The sequence below is a fragment of the Pristiophorus japonicus genome, chromosome 13 (genome assembly GCF_044704955.1).
Source record: "Pristiophorus japonicus isolate sPriJap1 chromosome 13, sPriJap1.hap1, whole genome shotgun sequence".
Lineage (NCBI taxonomy): Eukaryota > Metazoa > Chordata > Chondrichthyes > Pristiophoridae > Pristiophorus > Pristiophorus japonicus.
In genome coordinates this window covers 46,746,535-46,766,388 of record NC_091989.1, presented here as the reverse complement: position 1 = coordinate 46,766,388, position 19,854 = coordinate 46,746,535, and the positions used below count along the sequence as shown (strand labels likewise).

The 19,854-nt window shown below is 44.1% G+C and overlaps 1 protein-coding gene across 1 annotated transcript in view; it reads left to right on the top strand.

The window, feature by feature from the left end:
* The window catches only part of tbc1d22a (TBC1 domain family, member 22a), a 294,045-nt gene that overhangs the window by 10,685 nt on the left and 263,506 nt on the right, over positions 1-19,854 (top strand). Inside the window, exon 2 of the mRNA XM_070896745.1 lies at positions 17,576-17,632. Coding sequence (XP_070752846.1) covers positions 17,576-17,632 — 57 coding nt within the window. The remainder of the gene's footprint in view (positions 1-17,575; positions 17,633-19,854) is intronic.

Sequence of the window (19,854 nt, the reverse complement as noted above, 5' to 3'; positions counted from 1 at the left end):
CATTCAGCCCTTCTAGCCTGCACCGCCATTCAATGAGTTCATGGCTGAACATGCAACTTCAGTACCCCATTCCTGCTTTCTCACCATACCCCTTGATTCCCCGAGTAGTAAGGACTTCATCTAACTCCTTTTTGAATATATTTAGTGAATTGGCCTCAACAACTTTCTGTGGTAGAGAATTCCACAGGTTCACCACTCTCTGGGTGAAGAAATTCCTCCTCATCTCGGTCCTAAATGGCTTCCCCCTTATCCTTAGACTGTGTCCCCTGGTTCTGGACTTCCCCAACATTGGGAACATTCTTCCTGCATCTAACCTGTCTAATCCCGTCAGAATTTTAAACGTTTCTATGAGGTCCCCTCTCATTCTTCTGAACTCCAGTGAATACAAGCCCAGTTGATCCAGTCTTTCTTGATGGGTCAGTCCCGCCATCCCGGGAATCAGTCTGGTGAACCTTCGCTGCACTCCCTCAATAGCAAGAATGTCCTTCCTCAGGTTAGGAGACCAAACCTGTACACAATACTCCAGGTGTGGCCTCACCAAGGCCCTGTACAACTGTAGCAACACCTCCCTGCCCCTGTACTCAAATTCCCTCGCTATGAAGGCCAACATGCCATTTGCTTTCTTAACTGCCTGCTGTACCTGCATGCCAACCTTCAATGACTGATGTACCATGACACCCAGGTCTCTTTGCACCTCCCCTTTTCCTAATCTGTCACCATTCAGATAATAGTCTGTCTCTCTGTTTTTACCACCAAAGTGGATAACCTCACATTTATCCACATTATACTTCATCTGCCATGCATTTGCCCACTCACCTAACCTATCCAAGTCGCTCTGCAGCCTCATAGCATCCTCCTCGCAGCTCACACTGCCACCCAACTTAGTGTCATCCGCAAATTTGGAGATACTACATTTAATCCCTTCGTCTAAATCATTAATGTACAGTGTAAACAGCTGGGGCCCCAGCACAGAACCTTGCGGTACCCCACTAGTCACTGCCTGCCATTCTGAAAAGTCCCCATTTACTCCTACTCTTTGCTTCCTGTCTGACAACCAGTTCTCAATCCATGTCAGCACACTACCCCCAATCCCATGTGCTTTAACTTTGCACATTAATCTCTTGTGTGGGACCTTGTCGAAAGCCTTCTGAAAGTCCAAATATACCACATCAACTGGTTCTCCCTTGTCCACTCTACTGGAAACATCCTCAAAAAATTCCAGAAGATTTGTCAAGCATGATTTCCCTTTCACAAATCCATGCTGACTTGGACCTATCATGTCACCTCTTTCCAAATGCACTGCTATGACATCCTTAATAATTGATTCCATCATTTTACCCACTACCGATGTCCGGCTGACCGGTCTATAATTCCCTGTTTTCTCTCTCCCTCCATTTTTAAAAAGTGGGGTTACATTGGCTACCCTCCACTCCATAGGAACTGATCCAGAGTCAATGGAATGTTGGAAAATGACTGTCAATGCATCCACTATTTCCAAGGCCACCTCCTTAAGTACTCTGGGATGCAGTCCATCATGCCCTGGGGATTTATCGGCCTTCAATCCCATCAATTTCCCCAACACAATTTCCCGACTAATAAGGATTTCCCTCAGTTCCTCCTCCTTACTAGAACCTCCGAACCCTTTTATATCCGGAAGGTTGTTTGTGTCCTTCTCAGTGAATACCGAATCAAAGTACTTGTTCAATTGGTCCGCCATTTCTTTGTTCCCCGTTATGACTTCCCCTGATTCTGACTGCAGGGGACCTACGTTTGTCTTTACTAACCTTTTTCTCTTTACATATCTATAGAAACTTTTGCAATCCTTCTTAATGTTCCCTGCAAGCTTCTTCTCGTACTCCATTTTCCCTGCCCTAATCAAACCCTTTGTCCTCCTCTGCTGAGTTCTAAATTTCTCCCAGTCCCCGGGTTCGCTGCTATTTCTGGCCAATTTGTATGCCACTTCCTTGGCTTTAATACTATCCCTGATTTCGCTTGATAGCCACGGTTGAGCCACCTTCCCTTTTTTATTTTTATGCCAGACAGGAATGTACAATTGTTGTAGTTCATCCATGCGGTCTCTAAATGTCTGCCATTGCCCATCCACAGTCAACCCCTTTAGTATCATTCGCCAATCTATCCTAGCCAATTCACTCCTCATACCTTCAAAGTTACCCTTCTTTATAAGTTCTGGACCATGGTCTCTGAATTAACTGTTTCATTCTCCATCCTAATGCAGAATTCCACCATATTATGGTCACTCTTCCCCAAGGGGCCTCGCACAACGAGATTGCTAATTAATCCTCTCTCATTACACAACACCCAGTCTAAGATGGCCTCCCCCCAAGTTGGTTCCTCGACATATTGGTCTAAAAAACCATCCCTTATGCACTCCAGGAAATCCTCCTCCACCGTATTGCTTCCAGTTTGGTTAACCCAATCTATGTGCATATTGAAGTCACCCAATATAACTGCTGCACCTTTATTGCACGCACCCCTAATTTCATGTTTGATGTCCTCCCCAACATCACTACTACTGTTTGGAGGTCTGTACACAACTCCCACTAACGTTTTTTGCCCTTTGGTATTCTGCAGCTCTACCCATATAGATTCCACATCATCCAAGCTAATGTCCTTCCGAACTATTGCCTTAATTTGCTCCTTAACCAGCAATGCTACCCCACCTCCTTTTCCTTTTATTCTATCTTTCCTGAATGTTGAATACCCCTGGATGTTGAGTTCCCAGCCCTTATCATCTTGGAGCCACGTCTCCGTAATCCCAATCACATCATATTTGTTAACATCTATTTGCACAGTTAATTCATGCACCTTATTGCGGATACTCCTTGCATTAAGACACAAAGCCTTCAGGCTTGTTTTTTTAACACCCTTTGTCCTTTTAGAATTTTGCTATACATTGGCCCTTTTTGTTCTTTGCCTTGGGTTTCTCTGCCCTCCACTTTTCCTCATCTCCTTTCTGTCTTTTGCTTTTGCCTCCTTTTTGTTTCCCTCTGTCTCCCTGCATTGGTTCCTATCCCCCTGCCATATTAGTTTAAATCCTCCCCAACAGCACTAGCAAACACTCCCCCTCGGACATTGGTTCCGGTCCTGCACAGGTGCAGACCGTCCGGTTTGTACTGGTCCCACCTCCCCCAGAACCGGTTCCAATGCCCCAGGAATTTGAATCCCTCCCTGCTGCACCACTGCTCAAGCCACGTATTCATCTGCACTATCCTGCGATTCCTACTCTGACTATCACGTGGCACTGGTAGCAATCCCGAGATTACTACTTTTGAGGTCCTACTTTTTAATTTAGCTCCTAGCTCCTTAAATTCGTTTCGTAGGACCTCATCCCTTTTTTTACCTATGTCGTTGGTACCAATGTGCACCACGACAACTGGCTGTTCTCCCTCCCTTTTTAGAATGTCCTGCACCCGTTCCCACATTAAACTCCATCTGTCAAATTTTTGCCCACTCACTTTGCCTGTTGCAGATTTTTTTGATTCCTCCTCACAACTTGTATCATCACCAAACTTGGCTATATTACACTCGGTCCCTTCATCCAAGTCATTAATATAGATTGTAAAAGTTGAGGCCCCGGCACTGATCCCTGTGACACCCCACTAGTTACTGTTTGCCAACCGGAAAATGGCCCATTTATCACAACTTTGTTTTCTCTTAGTTCGCCAATCCTCTATCCATGCTAATATATTGCCCCCAACCCCGTGAACTTTTATCTTGTGCAGTAAACTTTTATGTAACACCTTATCGAATGCCTTCTGGAAATCCAAATACACCACATCCACTGGTACCCTCTATCCACCTTGCTCGTTACACCCTCAAAGAACTCCAGTAAACATGATTTCCCTTTCATAAAACAATGTTGACTCTGCTTGACTGAATTATGCTTTTCCAAATGTCTTGCTACTACTTCCTTAATAATGGACTCCAGCATTTTCCCAACGACAGACATTAGGCTAACTGGTCTATAGTTTCCTGCTTTCTGTCTGACTCCTTTTTTAAATAATGGCGTTACATTTGTGGTTTTCCAATCCGTTGGGATCTCCCCAGAATCCAGGGAATTTTGGTAAATTACAACCAATGCATCCACTATCTCTGCAGCCACTTCTTTTAAGACCCGAGGATGCAAGCCATCAAGTCCAGGGGACTTGTCCGTCTTTAGTCCCATTATTTTACCGGGTACTACTACTTTAGTGATAGTGATTGTATTCAGTTCCTCCCTCCCGATAGCCCCTTGATTATCCACACTTGGGATGTTTTTAGTGTCTGCTATCGTGAAGACCGATACAAAATATTTGTTTAAATTCTCTGCCATTTCCCTCTTCCCTATTATTAATTCCCTATCTCATCCTCTGAGAGACCAACATTTATCTTAGCCACTTTTTTCCTTTTCATATACCTGTAGAAACTCTTGCTATTTTTATATTTCTTGCTCGTTTACTTTCATAATCTATCTTCCCTCGCTTTATTATTTTTTTAGTTCTTTGCTGGTTTTTAAATCCTCTGACCTCCCACTAGTCTTGGCCAGTTTGTATGCCATTGTTTTCAATTTGATACCATCATTTATTTCCTGAGTTAGCCACGGATGGTTATCCCTTCTCTTAAAGTCTTTCTTCTTATTGGGATATATTTTTGTTGAAATCCCCCCTTGGACTTTGCACCGCTACGATGAGGGCCTCGTTTGCCTCAGAACTGAATGTCTTGGCTCTCTACCTGCTGAAGTCTCCTTCCATCGTTTGGTTTGAAGCATTGAAGCACTGACCATACTTCATCAACTCCGCTGGACAGGCCACATTGTTTTCATGCCAGACACGAGACTCCCAGAGCAAGCGCTGTACTCTGAACTCCTTCACGGCAAAGGAGCCAAAGGTGGGCAGAGGAAATGTTACAAGGGCACCCTCAAAGCCTCCCTGATAAAGTGCAACATCCCCACTGACAACTGGGAATTCCTGGCCAAAGGCCGCCCTAAGTGGAGGAGGTGCATCCGGGAGGGCGTGAGCACCTCTAGTCTCATTGCCGAGAGCATGCAGAAATCCAACACAGGCAGCGGAAAGAGCGTGCGGCAAACCAGTACCACCCACCCTTTCCTTCAACAAAAATCTGTCCCACCTGTGGTTCTCTTTTTGGACGGTTTAGCCACCTAAGGACTCATTTTTAGAGTGGAAGCAAGTCATCATCGATTCCGAGGGACTGCCTATGAATGAATGAATGAATGAATGAATCTCTGAAAAAAAGCTGATTCAGCCTTGGATGTACTGCACATGCGCGGACGCACCCTGACAGCTGACCAGAATCTATAAACGAATGCTGTTCCTAGTTGGTCAGACATGTATATCTTGCTCTCTTTCATCCATTAATTCCCAGCCACCATTCTGGTGCAGCTTCAGCACAAACCCTCTATTATATCTTGTGTTAACTAATTTATTTTTGATAACTGAATTATTAATGTTTCAGTTGTTTAACAAAACACGAAATCGGTATAATTATAACTCATTGAGTAAGTAAAGACGTGCATTTATTTTCTTGTATGGCTATGCAACAAAATATTTGCTTCATCAACTCTACGAGGTTTAGTATTAACCAATAGGGCTAGAATTTCCCCAAAGTCTGCCAGCGCCTGATTGCCGCCCAAAAAACTGCTAAGGCTGCGAAGATTATCGCCGGCGCAAACTTCCTGAAATTTTTTTTTAAAAATCCGCCCATAAACATGAGCCTTACACCCCCAATCTGTCGAAAAAGTGCAATTTACGGTAGATTGGGCAGTGCCCAAAGAAAATGGGCGAATTTTTAAAAAAAATCTATAAAAATTTGCTGCGAGGCTGAGGGTTGGGCCGAACACCTTTTTTTAAAAAAAAAAAGAATAAAAATAATTTTTCAAAAAATCTAACTAAAAAAAATCCAAAAAACATTCCCAAGACACTTGTAAATTAAATCACCCCAACAGATTTTGAAAATAAATAGTAAAAAAACAATCACTTACCTTTTTCTTGCAGACCTACTTACCTACCGCCCAGCTCCGCTGATCCTCGAGGGCGTTTTTTTAATACTTGCCTTTGGATCACCGCTCAGCCAGAAATCGCGCGAGGGCGATCTGTGGACGGTGCACACCGGCGGTCTGCTCCCCAGCGGGACTTCGAAACCACCAGCTTAACTCAGCTGGGGAATTTTTTGCCGACCTGGTTCTTGACAAAAACATAAGAGCATAAGAATTAGGAACAGGAGTAGGCCATCTAGCCCCTCGAACCTGCTCTGCCATTCAATAAGATCATGGCTGATCTGGTCGTGGACTCAGCTCCACTTACCCGCCCGCCCTCTCCCCGTAACCCTTAATTCCCTTATTGGTTAAAAATCTATCTATCTTTGACTTGAAAACATTCAATGAGCTAGCCTCAACTGCTTCCTTGGGCAGAGAATTCCACAGATTCACAACCCTCTGGGAGAAGAAATTATTTCTCAACTCGGTTTTAAATTGGCTCCTCCGTATTTTGAGGCTGTGCCCCCTAGTTCTAGTCTCCCCGACCAGTGGAAACAACCTCTCTGCCTCTATCTTGTCTATCCCTTTCATGATTTTAAATGTTTCTATAAGATCACCCCTCATCCTTCTGAACTCCAACGAGTAAAGACCCAGTCTACTCAATCCATCATCATAAGGTAACCCCCTCATTTCTGGAATCAGCCTAGTGAATTGTCTCTGTACCCCTTCCAAAGCTAGTATATCCTTCCTTCAGCAAGGTGACCAAAACTGCATGCAGTATTCCAGGTGCGGCCTTACCAATACCTTATACAGTTGCAGCAAAACCTCCCTGCTTTTGTACTCCATCCCTCTCGCAATGAAGGCCAACATTCCATTCGCCTTCCTGATTACCTGCTGCACCTGCAAACTAACCTTTTGGGATTCATGCACAAGGACCCCCAGGTCCCTCTGCACCACAGCATGTTGTACTTTCTCCCCATTCAAATAATATTCCCTTTTACTTTTTTTTTTCCCAAGCTGGATGACCTCACACTTTCCGACATTGTATTCCATCTGCCAAACCTTAGCCCATTCGCTTAACGTATCCAAATCTCCTTGCAGCCTCTCTGAGTCCTCTACACAACCCGCTTTCCCACTAATCTTAGTGTCATCTGCAAATTTTGTTGCACTACACTCTGTCCCCTCTTCTAGGTCATCTATGTATATTGTAAACAGTTGTGGTCCCAGCACCGATCCCTGTGGCACATCACTAACCACTGATTTCCAACCGGAAAAGGACCCATTTATCCCGACTCTCTGCTTTCTGTTCGCCAGCCAATTCTCTATCCATGCTAATACATTTCCTCTGACTCTGCGTACCTTTATCTTCTGCAGTAACCTTTTGTGTGGCACCTTATCGAATGCCTTTTGGAAATCTAAATATACCACATCCATCGGTACACCTCTATCCACCATGCTCGTTATATCCTCAAACAATTCCAGTAAGTTAGTTAAACATGATTTCCCTTTCATGAATCCATGCTGCGTCTGCTTGATTGCACTATTCCTATCTAGATGTCCGCTATTTCTTCCTTAATGATAGTTTCAAGCATTTTCCCTGCTACAGATGTTAAACTAACCGGCCTATAGTTACCTACCTTTTGCCTGCCCCCCTTTTTAAACAGAGGCGTTACATTAGCTGCTTTCCAATCCACTGGTACCTCCAAAGAGTCCAGAGAATTTTGGTAGATTATAACGAATGCATCTGCTATAACTTCCGCCATCTCTTTTAATACCCTGGGATGCATTTCATCAGGTCTAGGGGACTTGTCTACCTTCAGTCCCATTAGCATGTCCAGCACTACCCCCCTAGTGATAGTGATTGTCTCAAGGTCCTCCCTGGTGACTTTAATCTACATATCGATTGGGCTAACCAAACTGGGAGCAATGCGGTGGAAGAGGATTTCTTAGAGTGTATTAGGGATGGTTTTCTAGACCAATATGTTGAGGAACCAATGAGAGAGCTGGCCATCCTAGACTGGGTGATGTGTAACAAGAAGGGACTAATTAGCAATCTTGTTGTGTGAGGCCCCTTGGGAAAGAGTGACCATAATGTGGTTGAATTCTTTATTAAGATGGAGAGACACAGTTAATTCAGAAACTAGGCTCCTGAACTTAAGGAAAGGTAACTTCGACGGTATGAGGCGTGACTTGGTGAGAATAGACTGGCAAAGGATACTTAAAGGGTTGATGGTGGATAAGCAATGGCAAACATTTAAAGATCACATGGATGAACTTCAGCAATTGTACATCCCTGTCTGGAGTAAAAATAAAACGGGGAAGGTGGCTCAACCGTGGCTAACAAGGGAAATTAAGGATAGTGTTAAAACCAAGGAAGAGGCATATAAATTGGCTAAAAAAAGCAACAAACCTGAGGACTGGGAGAAATTTAGTATTCAACAGAGGAGGACAAAGGGTTTAATTAAGAGGGGGGAAATAGAGTATGAGAGGAAGCTTGTAGAGAACATAAAAACTGACTGCAAAAGCTTCTATAATTATGTGAAGAGAAAAAGATTAGTAAAGGCAAACGTAGGTCCCTTGCAGTCGGATTCAGGTGAATTTATAATAGGGAACAAAGAAATGGCAGACCAATTGAACAAATACTTTGGTTCTGTCTTCACGAAGGAAGACATAAATAACCTTCCGAATGGACTCGGGGTCAGTGGGTCTAGTGAGAAGGAGGAACTGAAGGATATCCTTATTAGGCGGGAAATTGTGTTAGGGAAATTGATGGGATTGAAGGCCGATAAATCCTTGGGGCCTGATAGTCTGCATCACAGAGTACTTAAGGAAGTGGCTCTAGAAAAAGTGGATGCATTGGTGGTCATTTTCCAACAGTCTATCGACTCTGGATCTGTTCCTATGGACTGGAGATTAGCTAATGTAACACCACTTTTTAAAAAAGGAGGGAGAGAGAAAACGGGTAATTATAGACCGGTTAGCCTGACATCAGTCATGGGGAACATGTTGGAATCAATCATTAAGGATGAAATAGCAACGCATTTGGAAAGCAGTGACAGGATCGGACCAAGTCAGCATGGATTTATGACAGGGAAATCATGCTTGACGAATCTTCTGGAATTTTTTGAGGATGTAACTAGCAGAGTGGACAAGGGAGAACCAGTGGATGTGGTGCATTTGGACTTTCAAAAGGCTTTTGACAAGGTCCCGCACAAGAGATTGGTGTGCAAAATCAAAGTATTGGGGGTAATGTACTGATGTGGATAGAGAACTGGTTGGCAGACAGGAAGCAGAGAGTCGGGATAAACGGGTCCTTTTCAGAATGGCAGACAGTGACTAGTGGAGTGTCGCAGGGCTCAGTGCTGTAACCCCAGCTCTTTACAATATACATTAACGATTTAGATGAAGGAATAGAGTGTAATATCTCCAAGTTTGCAGATGACACTAAACTGGGTGGCGGTGTGAGCTGTGAGGAGGACGCCAAGAGGCTGCAGGGTGACTTGGACAGGTTAGGTGAGTGGGCAGATGCAGTATAATGTGGATAAATGTGAGATTATCCATTTTGGGGGCAAAAACACGAAGGCCGAATATTATCTGAATGGCGGCAGATTAGGAAAAGGGGAGGTGCAATGAAACCTGGGTGTCATGGTTCATCAGTCTTTGAAAGTTGGCATGCAGGTACAGCAGGTGGTGAAGAAGGCAAATGGTATGTTGGCCTTCATAGCTAGGGGATTTGAGTATAGGAGCAGAGAGGTCTTACTGCAGTTGTACAGGGCCTTAGTGAGGCCTCACCTGGAATATTGTGTTCAGTTTTGGTCTCCTAATCTGAGGAAGGACGTTCTTGTTATTGAGTGAGTGCAGCCAAGGTTCATCAGACTGATTCCAGGATGGCTGGACTGTCATATGAGGAGAAACTGGATCAACTGGGCCTTTATTCACTGGAGTTTAGAAGGATGAGAGGGGATCTCACAGAAACGTATAAGATTCTGACGGAACTGGACAGGTTAGAACTGGGAAGAATGTTCCCGATTTTGGGGAAGTCCAGAACCAGGGGACATAGTCTTAGGATAAGGGGTAGGCCATTTAGGACTGAGATGAGGAGAAACTTCTTCACTCAGAGAGTTGTTAACCTGTTGAATTCCCTGCCGCAGAGAGTTATTGATGCCAGTTCCTTGGATATATTCAAGAGAGAGTTAGATATGGCCCTTACGGCTAAAGGGATCAACGGGTATGGAGAGGAAGCAGGAACGGGGTACTGAGGAAATGATCAGCCATGATCTTATTGAATGGCGGTGCAGGCTCGAAGGGCCGAATGGCCTACTCCTGCACCTATTTTCTATGCTTCTATGTTTCCTACATTCCTGTGGCCTGCAAATTTTGGCATGGTTTTTGTGTCTTCCACTGTGAAGACGGAAGCAAAATAATTGTTTAAGGTCTCAGCCATTTCCACATTTCCCATTATTAAATCCCCCTTTTCATCTTCTAAGGGACCAACATTTACTTTAGTCACTCTTTTCCGTTTTATATATCTGTAAAAGCTTTTACTATCTGTTTTTATGTTTTGCGCAAGTTTATCTTCGTAATCTATCTTCCCTTTCTTTATTGCTTTTTTAGTTATTCTTTGCTGTTGCTTAAAATTTTCCCAATCCTCTAGTTTCCCACTAACCTTGGCCACCTTATACGCATTGGTCTTTGATTTGATACTTTCCTTTATTTCCTTGGTTATCCACGGCTGGTTATCCCTTCTCTTGCCTCTCTTTTTCACTGGAATATATTTTTGTTGCACACTATGAAAGAGCTCCTTAAAAGTCCTCCACTGTTGCTCAATTGTGCCACCATTTAGTCCTTGTTTCCAGTCTACTTTAGCCAACTCTGCCCTCATCCCACTGTAGTCCCCTTTGTTTAAGCATTGTACGCTCGTTTCTGACACAACTTCCTCAGCCTCAATCTGTATTACAAATTCAACCATGTTGTGATCACTCATTCCGAGAGGATCTTTTACTAGGAGATCGTTTATTTTTCCTGTCTCATTACACAGGACCAGATCTAAGATGGCTTGCTCCCTTGTAGGTTCTGTTACATACTGTTCGAAGAAACAATCCCATATGCATTCTATGAATTCCTCCTCCAGGCTACCCCGTGCGATTTGATTTGACCAATCGATATGTAGGTTAAAATCCCCCATGACTACTGCCGTTCCTTTTTCACATGCCTCCATTATTCCCTTGATTATTGCCCGCCCCACCGTGAAGTTATTATTTGGGGGCCTATAAACTACGCCGACCAGTGACTTTTTCCCCTTACTATCTCTAATCTCCACCCACAATGATTCAACATTTTGTTCATTGGAGCCAATGTCATCCCTCACAACTGCCCTGATATCATCTTTTATTAACAGAGCTACCCCACCTCCTTTCCCTTCTTGCCTATCTTTCTGAATCGTCAGATACCCCTGTATGTTTAATTCCCAGTCTTGGCCACCTTGCAACCATGTTTCTGTAATGGCCACCAAATCATACCCATTTGTAATGATTTGTGCCGTCAACTCTTACTTTATTTCGAATGCTGCGTGCATTTAGGTAGAGTGTTTTCATCCTAGTTTTTAAACCATGATTTTTAGTTTTGACCCCTCCTGCAGCCCTTTTATATTCAGTGGCCCTTTTTGTTTCTTGCCTTTGGTTTCTCTACCCTCCACTTTTACTCATCTCTTTTCTGTCTTTTGTTTTTGTCTCCTTTTTGTTTCCCTCTGTCTCCCTGTATTGGTTCCCATCCCCCTGCCATATTAGTTTAACTCCTCCCCAACAGCACAAGCAAACACTCCCCCTAGGACATTGGTTCCAGTCCTGCCCATGTTCAGACCGTCCAGTTTGTACTGGTCCCACCTCCCCCAGAACCTGTTCTAATGCCCCACGAATTTGAATTCCCTCCCTGCTGCACCACTGCTCAAGCCACGTATTCATCTGAGCTATCCTGTGATTCCTACTCTGACTCGCACGTGGCACTGGTAGCAATCCCGAGATTACTACTTTTGAGGTCCTACTTTTTAATTTAGCTCCTAGCTCCTTAAATTCGTCTCGTAGGACCTCATCCCTTTTTTTACCTATGTCGTTGGTACCAATGTGCACCATGACAACTGGCTGTTCTCCCTCCCTTTTTAGAATGTCCTGCACTCACTCGGAGACATCCTTGACCCTTGCACCAGGGAGGCAACATACCATCCTGGAGTCTCGGTTGCGGCCGCAGAAATGCGTATCTATTCCCTTTATGATTGAATCCCCTATCACTATCGCTCTCGCACTCTTTTTCATGCCCTCCTGTACAACAGAGCCAGCCACGGTGCCATGAACTTGGCTGCTGCTGCTCTCCCCTGATGAGTCATCTCCCTCAACAGCACTCAAAGCAGTGTATCTGTTTTGCAGGGGGATGACCAGATGGGACCCCTGCACTACCTTCTTTGTACTACTCTTCCTGCTGGTCTTCCATTCCCTAGCTGGCTGTGGATCCTTCTCATGCGGTAAGACCAACTCACTACACGTGCCACTTATGTCATTCTCAGCATCGTGGATGCTCCAGAGTGAATCCACCCTCAGCTCCAATTCCGCAACGCGGTCCGTCAGGAGATGGAGGCGGATACACTTCTCACACACGTAGTCGTCAGGGACACCGGAAGTATCCCTGAGTTCCCACATGGTACAGGAGGAGCATAACACTTGACCAAGCTCTCCTGCCATGCCTTAACCCTTAGATACCCTTAAATTGGTAACAACAATGTTACAGTTTACTTACTGATATAAAAAATAAAAAGAAAAGCTACTCACCAGAAACCGGGTGGTGAATCACTGGAAATTCTAGCCAATAGAAACCAAACTATAAACTTCCATTCTCTTTTACACTTATAAAAGACTTCTGCTCCAAGTGCAATATCTTTCCAGATGTTCAATCTCGGCATCTGGAACAAATGTTCAGTGAATAGGTGGTAAATTTTGGATTGTTTTGGTGATGTGTCACTCCGATATTGAGTTCCATGAAGGTGTTGTGTCCTTCAGTGGTTGTCCAATCTCTCTCTTTTTTAAATACACTTATGAATCCTCATTTTTCCCCATCAGTCTCATCCTTAAAATCACTCTTCAACAACTTCTTCCCATTTTTACCCCTTTTGGTTGTCACTCCTGTGCTCGCTGGCCTAGTCTCCCGGTCTGACAACGCCTCAATTTAAAAATTCTCATCCTTGTCTTCAAATCCCACCATTGCCTCGCCCTTCCCGATCTCTGTTGCTTCCTCCAACCCCACAACCCTTAACGATCTCTGCACTCCTCCAATTCTGGCTTCTTGTGTATCCCCGATTTTAATAGCTCCATCATTGATGCTGTGCCTTCACTGCATCGGCCCAAAGCTGTGGAATTCTCTCTCTCTCCCCCGCCTCCCCCCCCCCCCCCCCCCCCCCCCACCTGTCCTTTTTTAGATGCTCCTTAACACTTAACAATTTGACCAAGCTTTTGGTTATCTGTCCTAATATGTCCTTGTGGGCCCGGTGTCAAAATTTGTTTAACTCTCCTGTAAAGCGCATTGGGACATTTTTACTACATTAAAGGAGCTATATAAATGCAAGTTGTTGTTTGGTGTCATCAAATCACCACTTACTGATTTAGATTGTCCTTTAGAATATTTGTTTCATTATTAGTGTGGTCTGCGTTATTCGCTTTGGCTCTTTCTCTCGAATTCCCAAGAATCTTATTGGACAGTCCCTCGGAGTCGAGGATGACTTGCTTCCACACTAATGAGTTCTCCAGTGACTCAGTCCAATACGGGACCTACGATCTATTTCACAGGTGGGGCAGATGGTGGTTGAAGGAACGGGTGGGTGGGGTGCTTGGGTTGCTGTGTGCTCCTTCCGCTGTTTACGCTTGGCTTCCACTTGCTCCCGACGAATAGACTCGAGTTGTTCGGCGCCTTCCCGCATACTTTTCCTCCACTTTGAACGGTCTTTGGCTAGGGATTCCCAGGTGTCGGGAATGTTGTACTTTTGCAAGGAGGCATTGAGGGTATCCTTGGTGTTTCCTTTGCTCACTTGGCGCTTGCTTGTCGTGTCAGAGTTCTGAGTAGAGCGCTTGTTTTGGGAATCTCTTAATCGGGCATGCAGACGACGTGGCCTACCTAATGGAGCTGATCGAGCGTGATCAATGCTTCGATGTTGGCCTGAGTGAAGACACTGACATTGGTGCGCTATCCTGCCAATGGATTTTCAGGATCTTGCGGAGACAGCATTGGTGGTCCTTCTCCATTTCTTTGAGATGCCTGCTGTACATAGTCCATGTCTCTGAAGCATATAGGAGGGCGGGTATCACTACTGCTCTGTAGACCATGAGCTTGGTGCTAGGTTTGAGATCCTTGTCTTCGAACACTCTTTTCCTCAGGCAGCCGAAGGCTCCACTGGCACACTGAAGGCAGTGTTGGACTTCATCATTGATGTTTGCCCTTGTTGACAGTAGGCTCCCGAGGTATGGAAAATGATGCACGTTGTCCAAGGCCTCTTCGTGGATTTTGATACTCGTGCTGTGTGGTGGGGGCAGGTTGGTAGAGGACCTTTCTCTTACAGATATTTAGTGTCAGGCCCATGCTCTCGTCCGCTTTGGTGAAGGTGATGACGATGACTTGTAGTTTGGCATCATCTGCGTACTGTAATTCAATGACAAAGGATGGGATGACCTTGGATCTGGACTGGAGGTGGTGGAGGTTGAACAGTTTCCTGTTTGTTCTGTCGATTAGCTCCAGTCCAGCAGGGAGCTTACTGAGGGTGAGATGGAGCATTGCAGCAAGGAAGATCTAGAAGAGCATTGGTGCGATAACACAGCCTTGCTTGACCCCGGTCTGCACGTGAATTGGGTCTGCGGTGGATCCGTTGGTCAGGATCACGGTTTGCATGTCATCATGAAGCATGGTGACAAACTTTTGAGGGCAGCCAAATTTGAGGAGGACACTCCATAATCCCTTTGTGTCGAAGGCTTTTGTGAGGTCAAAGGCGGCCATGTACAGAGGTTGGTGCTGCTCCCTGCCTTTCTCTAGGATTTGCCGTGCAGTCTATTGCGCCCCTGAGTGGGCGGAATCCGCATTGCGACTCTGGGAAGAGCTCTTCAGTCACAGTGAGACGGCGATTGAGGAGGATTCTTGCGATGACTTTCCCTGTGGCAGACAGCAGGGAAACTCCTCTGTAATTACCGCAATTGGCCTTGTCGCCTTTCTGGAAGATGGTCATGATTACCGTGTCTCTGAGATCACCTGACATGCTCTCCTCCTTCCAAATGAGAGAAATTAGATCATGGCCCAGAAATCCCACTTTCTCCTTCCCGCGGGCATTCGACTAGATTTTTGAGAAAAAAATGACAAGCTGCTGCGCCCACTCGAGATCCCGGTCCACAGGCCTCCTATCCCTGCGCGTCACAGCGCGTGCTCGTAGGGACATCCGTAAACTGAAGCTGCAGTCACATGGCTCTGGGCAGCCAATCAAGGTACAGCATTTTCTCATTCATAATACTGGGAACTCCGTAAGTTGGAGTTCCCATTATTATGAATGAGAAACTCTCCCAAACACCCAAAACGCTAATTAAAAAATAGAAAATATACACTACATATTTAAGATTCATTTAAATTAGTTATTAATGTGTTATATAAAAAAAAATATTCCCGATTTTTAAAAATTTTTTAAATTATGCCTTAAAATAAACTTACCATGGGGAGGGTTGTAACAATAAAATATGTTTTCATATCTTTATTTTAATGTTTTTGTGTGTTTTATAACTCTTGCGCCTGTAAAAGTAGGCTAAGCGCCTGCTTTTATCAGGCACAAGTTTTTTGAGTACATTTATTGGGCAAGTTATGCGTAAATCCTGCAATCTTGCCCTTGCAAATGTCCCCGCTCCTGATCTGGCTACGATCTGTCAAGCTGACAGATCGGAAAAGCTGGTTTTCAGCGCATTGCGCTTTTCCGATGCCTCCCCGTGTCTATAGAAACTTCGTACGGGCCCAGGCAGTTGGAATTTCTGGCCCCATATATTTGTGCCAGCAGTGCTTCTTTGCTCAAGAATATAAAATTGTGGGCTATCTAATAAGCTGCAGCTTGCAGGGAAACGACATCATTTCTGTCTATAAATTAGGCAAATGCCTGCATTAGAATGATTTTAGTGGAAAGTAAATCAGAAAAGATCTGAGGTAAAGAAAATGTACATGAGTTATTAAAAAGAAATTCAGCAGTATAAATATGCCATGGCTCAGTCATGCAAATTATTCTGGTGTAACTGACAGTGTGTGATACTATACCAGGCACTGCCTGGAAAGTGGGTTGAAGCAGAAGGTGGCACAAATAGACAATTGGAGTTCACTTAGCTTGCCCACATTGACAATTATAACCCTGGTACAATTCTTAACTGATTTGAAAATACTAATTTAGCACATTTAGCTGCAGATTTAGCATTTCTTGTACTAAAACAATAACACTCTAATATTATAGGTATAACACTTGAGATTATGTGATTGCTCATGCAAACAATCTTAAATAATGTTTGAATGGTCTGTGACACTGCTTTCTCTGAAAAGGACAGTCAAAGCTTTTTGAATAGCCAGGTTGGAATCAATATACCAATAATGGCATCACTTTTGTCAGGCCAGGGTGAGTATTGTTGGAAATGAGTCAAGGTGCACCAGTGACCCATGCTTAAAGTTGCATATGTGTACACCAACTGGATAGGGCTTAGTTATCTTGGTCAAGGGGCCTTCTTGTGTGCACTGTATTTCTTTATTCACAATAATGGTGCTAATAACTTGTATTTATATGCTGCATTTGTTACACCTCGTGGAACTGCACTCTGATCTGAGTCAGTGGCTTCAAAAAGGGCAGGGCGGGGGAGTGCTTGGCGGGGAGGATGAGAATTAAACTTTTTTTCTCCAGAATATTTAATTCTACTGGTTGCACCTAATTGTCTTTTTAAAGTTTGACTTTGGGTTATATATAGGGCTATTTTAGCAATAAAACTACATGACTTTACATTGTTTTACAATTTATATTAAGTCTTAATAGATTGTGGTCTGGTGAAGAGTGAGTCTTGGATGGGTGGTGAGAAGGGCAAAATGCAAGTGTGTTATTGGATGGGGATGAGGGAAAGAATATCAGCATGAAACTTAAGGAAAGATGAGAATGATGGCAAGTATTTAGAGGTGCGGAGAGAGTGTGCCAGTATGTAACGTGGGGAGCTAGAATGCATCCTTGAACTGGGCTGGAGAGAAAAGAGAAAGGAGTGCAAGTTTGAATAGGGGGAGGGAAGGAAAGGAAAGGGTCCGAACGATGCGAACATGTGAATAGACCCTGGGCCATCTTGTGCTGGTGGTATATAGCTTTCTGTAAATGACTCGAGCGCCTTATGTTAAGTGGCCTACAAAAAGAAATTTGGACATTTCGGCTGTCTTGTGTGCAGTTTTTAATATTGGATAACACCCAGTGCAGCCAGATATGCATTTGAATAGCAGAGAATTGCTGATGTTTGATTTCATGTGACATATTTTGTACTGATAAAATATACTTTTTTTTTGCAGTATACAACATGTATATGGAGCTCAACATCCTCCATTTGATCCTCTGTTACACGCAAAGTAGGTGTGAAGAAGATTATTATATTTTTTTTATAAATGGAGGTATTCCAATATACTATTTGAACACTGCATAAATTGTACTGCTGGATACTGTAACCGTATATAGGGGACAGCTTTTTGTTAGCATATTATGTATTTAAAAAAAAAAAGCAATTTCCAATACTGAAAACTTCAGCTCATCAAGATATTAGTGCTGGAGTTGTTACATTTTCACGCGGTTCCTGCTGAACCTTAAGCTTCTCTCAGCTGGGGAGAGGTTGAAGGAGGGGGAATTTTGACAGCAAGTTTCTCTCTGAAGTTGGAAGAGGGAGGGGGGTTACTTGGAGACAATGTCTCTGAGCTGTGGGGTTTGGAGGATGAGTGGATGTATGAGCTATTGAAGGGTGATGTGAGTATCTCTGAACTGGGAGGTAGTCGAGCATATCTCAGTGTGGGCTAGCCCGTGCTGCCCCTGGACTCGCGCCTCTTCTGGGCCCCGAATTCATGCCTCTCCTGGGCACGATCACATTATGTTTGTGCAGCAAAGCTGGTTTCCAGTCGTCTTGGTTAACCCTTGTCACTGGATCAAGACCAAGCTCTGTCAAGCCCGTGTTGTGACTGGTGTGCAACCGCCACCCCACGTTAAAAAAAATCCATGCACAGGCATTTTCCGCCCTTCAATATGTAGTTCTCAGACCTGGAATATTAGGGCCTTTATTGAAACACCTGTGAAATCATTGAACTTATCCCTTTTTGTAGTGGAGGTAAGTCATCCTCTATTCGAGGGACCGCCTAAAGAAGAAGAAGAAAGTAGGGCATATTGTCTTTGTGAACTGTGGGGTGTGGAAAGAATGGACTGGACTTTGGCCATGATTGATCTGTTCAGTATGGATAAACCCAAATGTCACTTAAACTTCTACTTAAAAAAAAATATATGAATGGAAGTGCAATTGTTAAATTAAGCAGAAGGCACTGTTAATGTAAAAATTCAGTTTTTGGGTGGGAATGCCATAGATGTCAGCTGCCTTTGGGGGAGTGTTAAGATTGGAGCAGGCACTTAGAAGGAATGAGTATATTCTAAATTTGCTGTTTACGGACGTGAATTTCAAGTGAATATCGCTCTATCCTGACACATTGGGCTCAATTTTCCCCAGTGATTTGCACTGTTTTTTTTTGAGCAGGCTGCTCTTTTTGGCCTAAGTTGAAAAACCACAGTTTCCCCAATCAGTTTGCACCAGCATAACTCAGTTACGATTTTTTTAGATCAGTTTGTTTTTTCAGCCAAAGGGGGCGTAACCAGCCACCTACGCCAATTCTGGCCATTTAGGGAAGTTTGGCCAGCTGATAGTTACTCCAGTTCTGCTTAGGCCAGCATATGTGGCCTCTCAAGAAAAACCTTCTGGAGAGTTAAGGAAATCGGCACAGGTAAGGAAATCAACGCAGCAGATGCCTGGACACGCTAAAAGAATTGAAAAATACATAGCAGCAACTTATCTCCAACCCCGCCCAAAGGCTGTCCGGTCCCATTCTCAGTCCCCGGTTCACACACTCACACAGAGAGAAAGAAAAAAATCCAGTGACCGGGAGAATGGGGACCGAGAATGGGACCGGACCGGCAAGCCCTTCGGGCAGGGTTGGAGCTAAGTGCTGCGATGTGTTTTTCAATTCTTTTAATATGTTGTGAGTTGGCTGTATGCTTCACTTTGCAGCCTCAACTTGCATTGTGACCCTGGTTACCATGGCAGCCCGATCTTTTTGGCGTAGGTCAAGGCTCCACCCCCAAAACTAAAGGTCGGGTTATGCCACGCCAAAATGAAGAAATCCAACAGGGAAACTTAGAATATTTTTTTTTGGCGTACTTAGGCCCCAAAACATCAGGCATAACTCTTCCAAGTACACCAAAAAAATGCTTTGGGGAAAATTGAGCTCAATGTCTTTAAACTCAACCTCGAAACATTCTGTGCTAAAATGTAACTTTCCTGTTTTCCACACCATCTATCGTTCCTCAGTAAGATTAATATAAATCATGGGAACAAGAAAATGGAATTTTGGTCCAGGAAACTTGGGCTAGACTTTCCATTTCACTTAGTTCATATATCACCCAAAACGGCCTTTCATCGTCCATTTTTACAAAAAAGTGGAAATTCAGGCTGAATCATTGTCGAAAAATTATCCTCCTGACTTTCGGCTCACATTGCCGAGCTGATTGCTGAGGTGATTGCCTGCACATCGCCCAGTCTAAC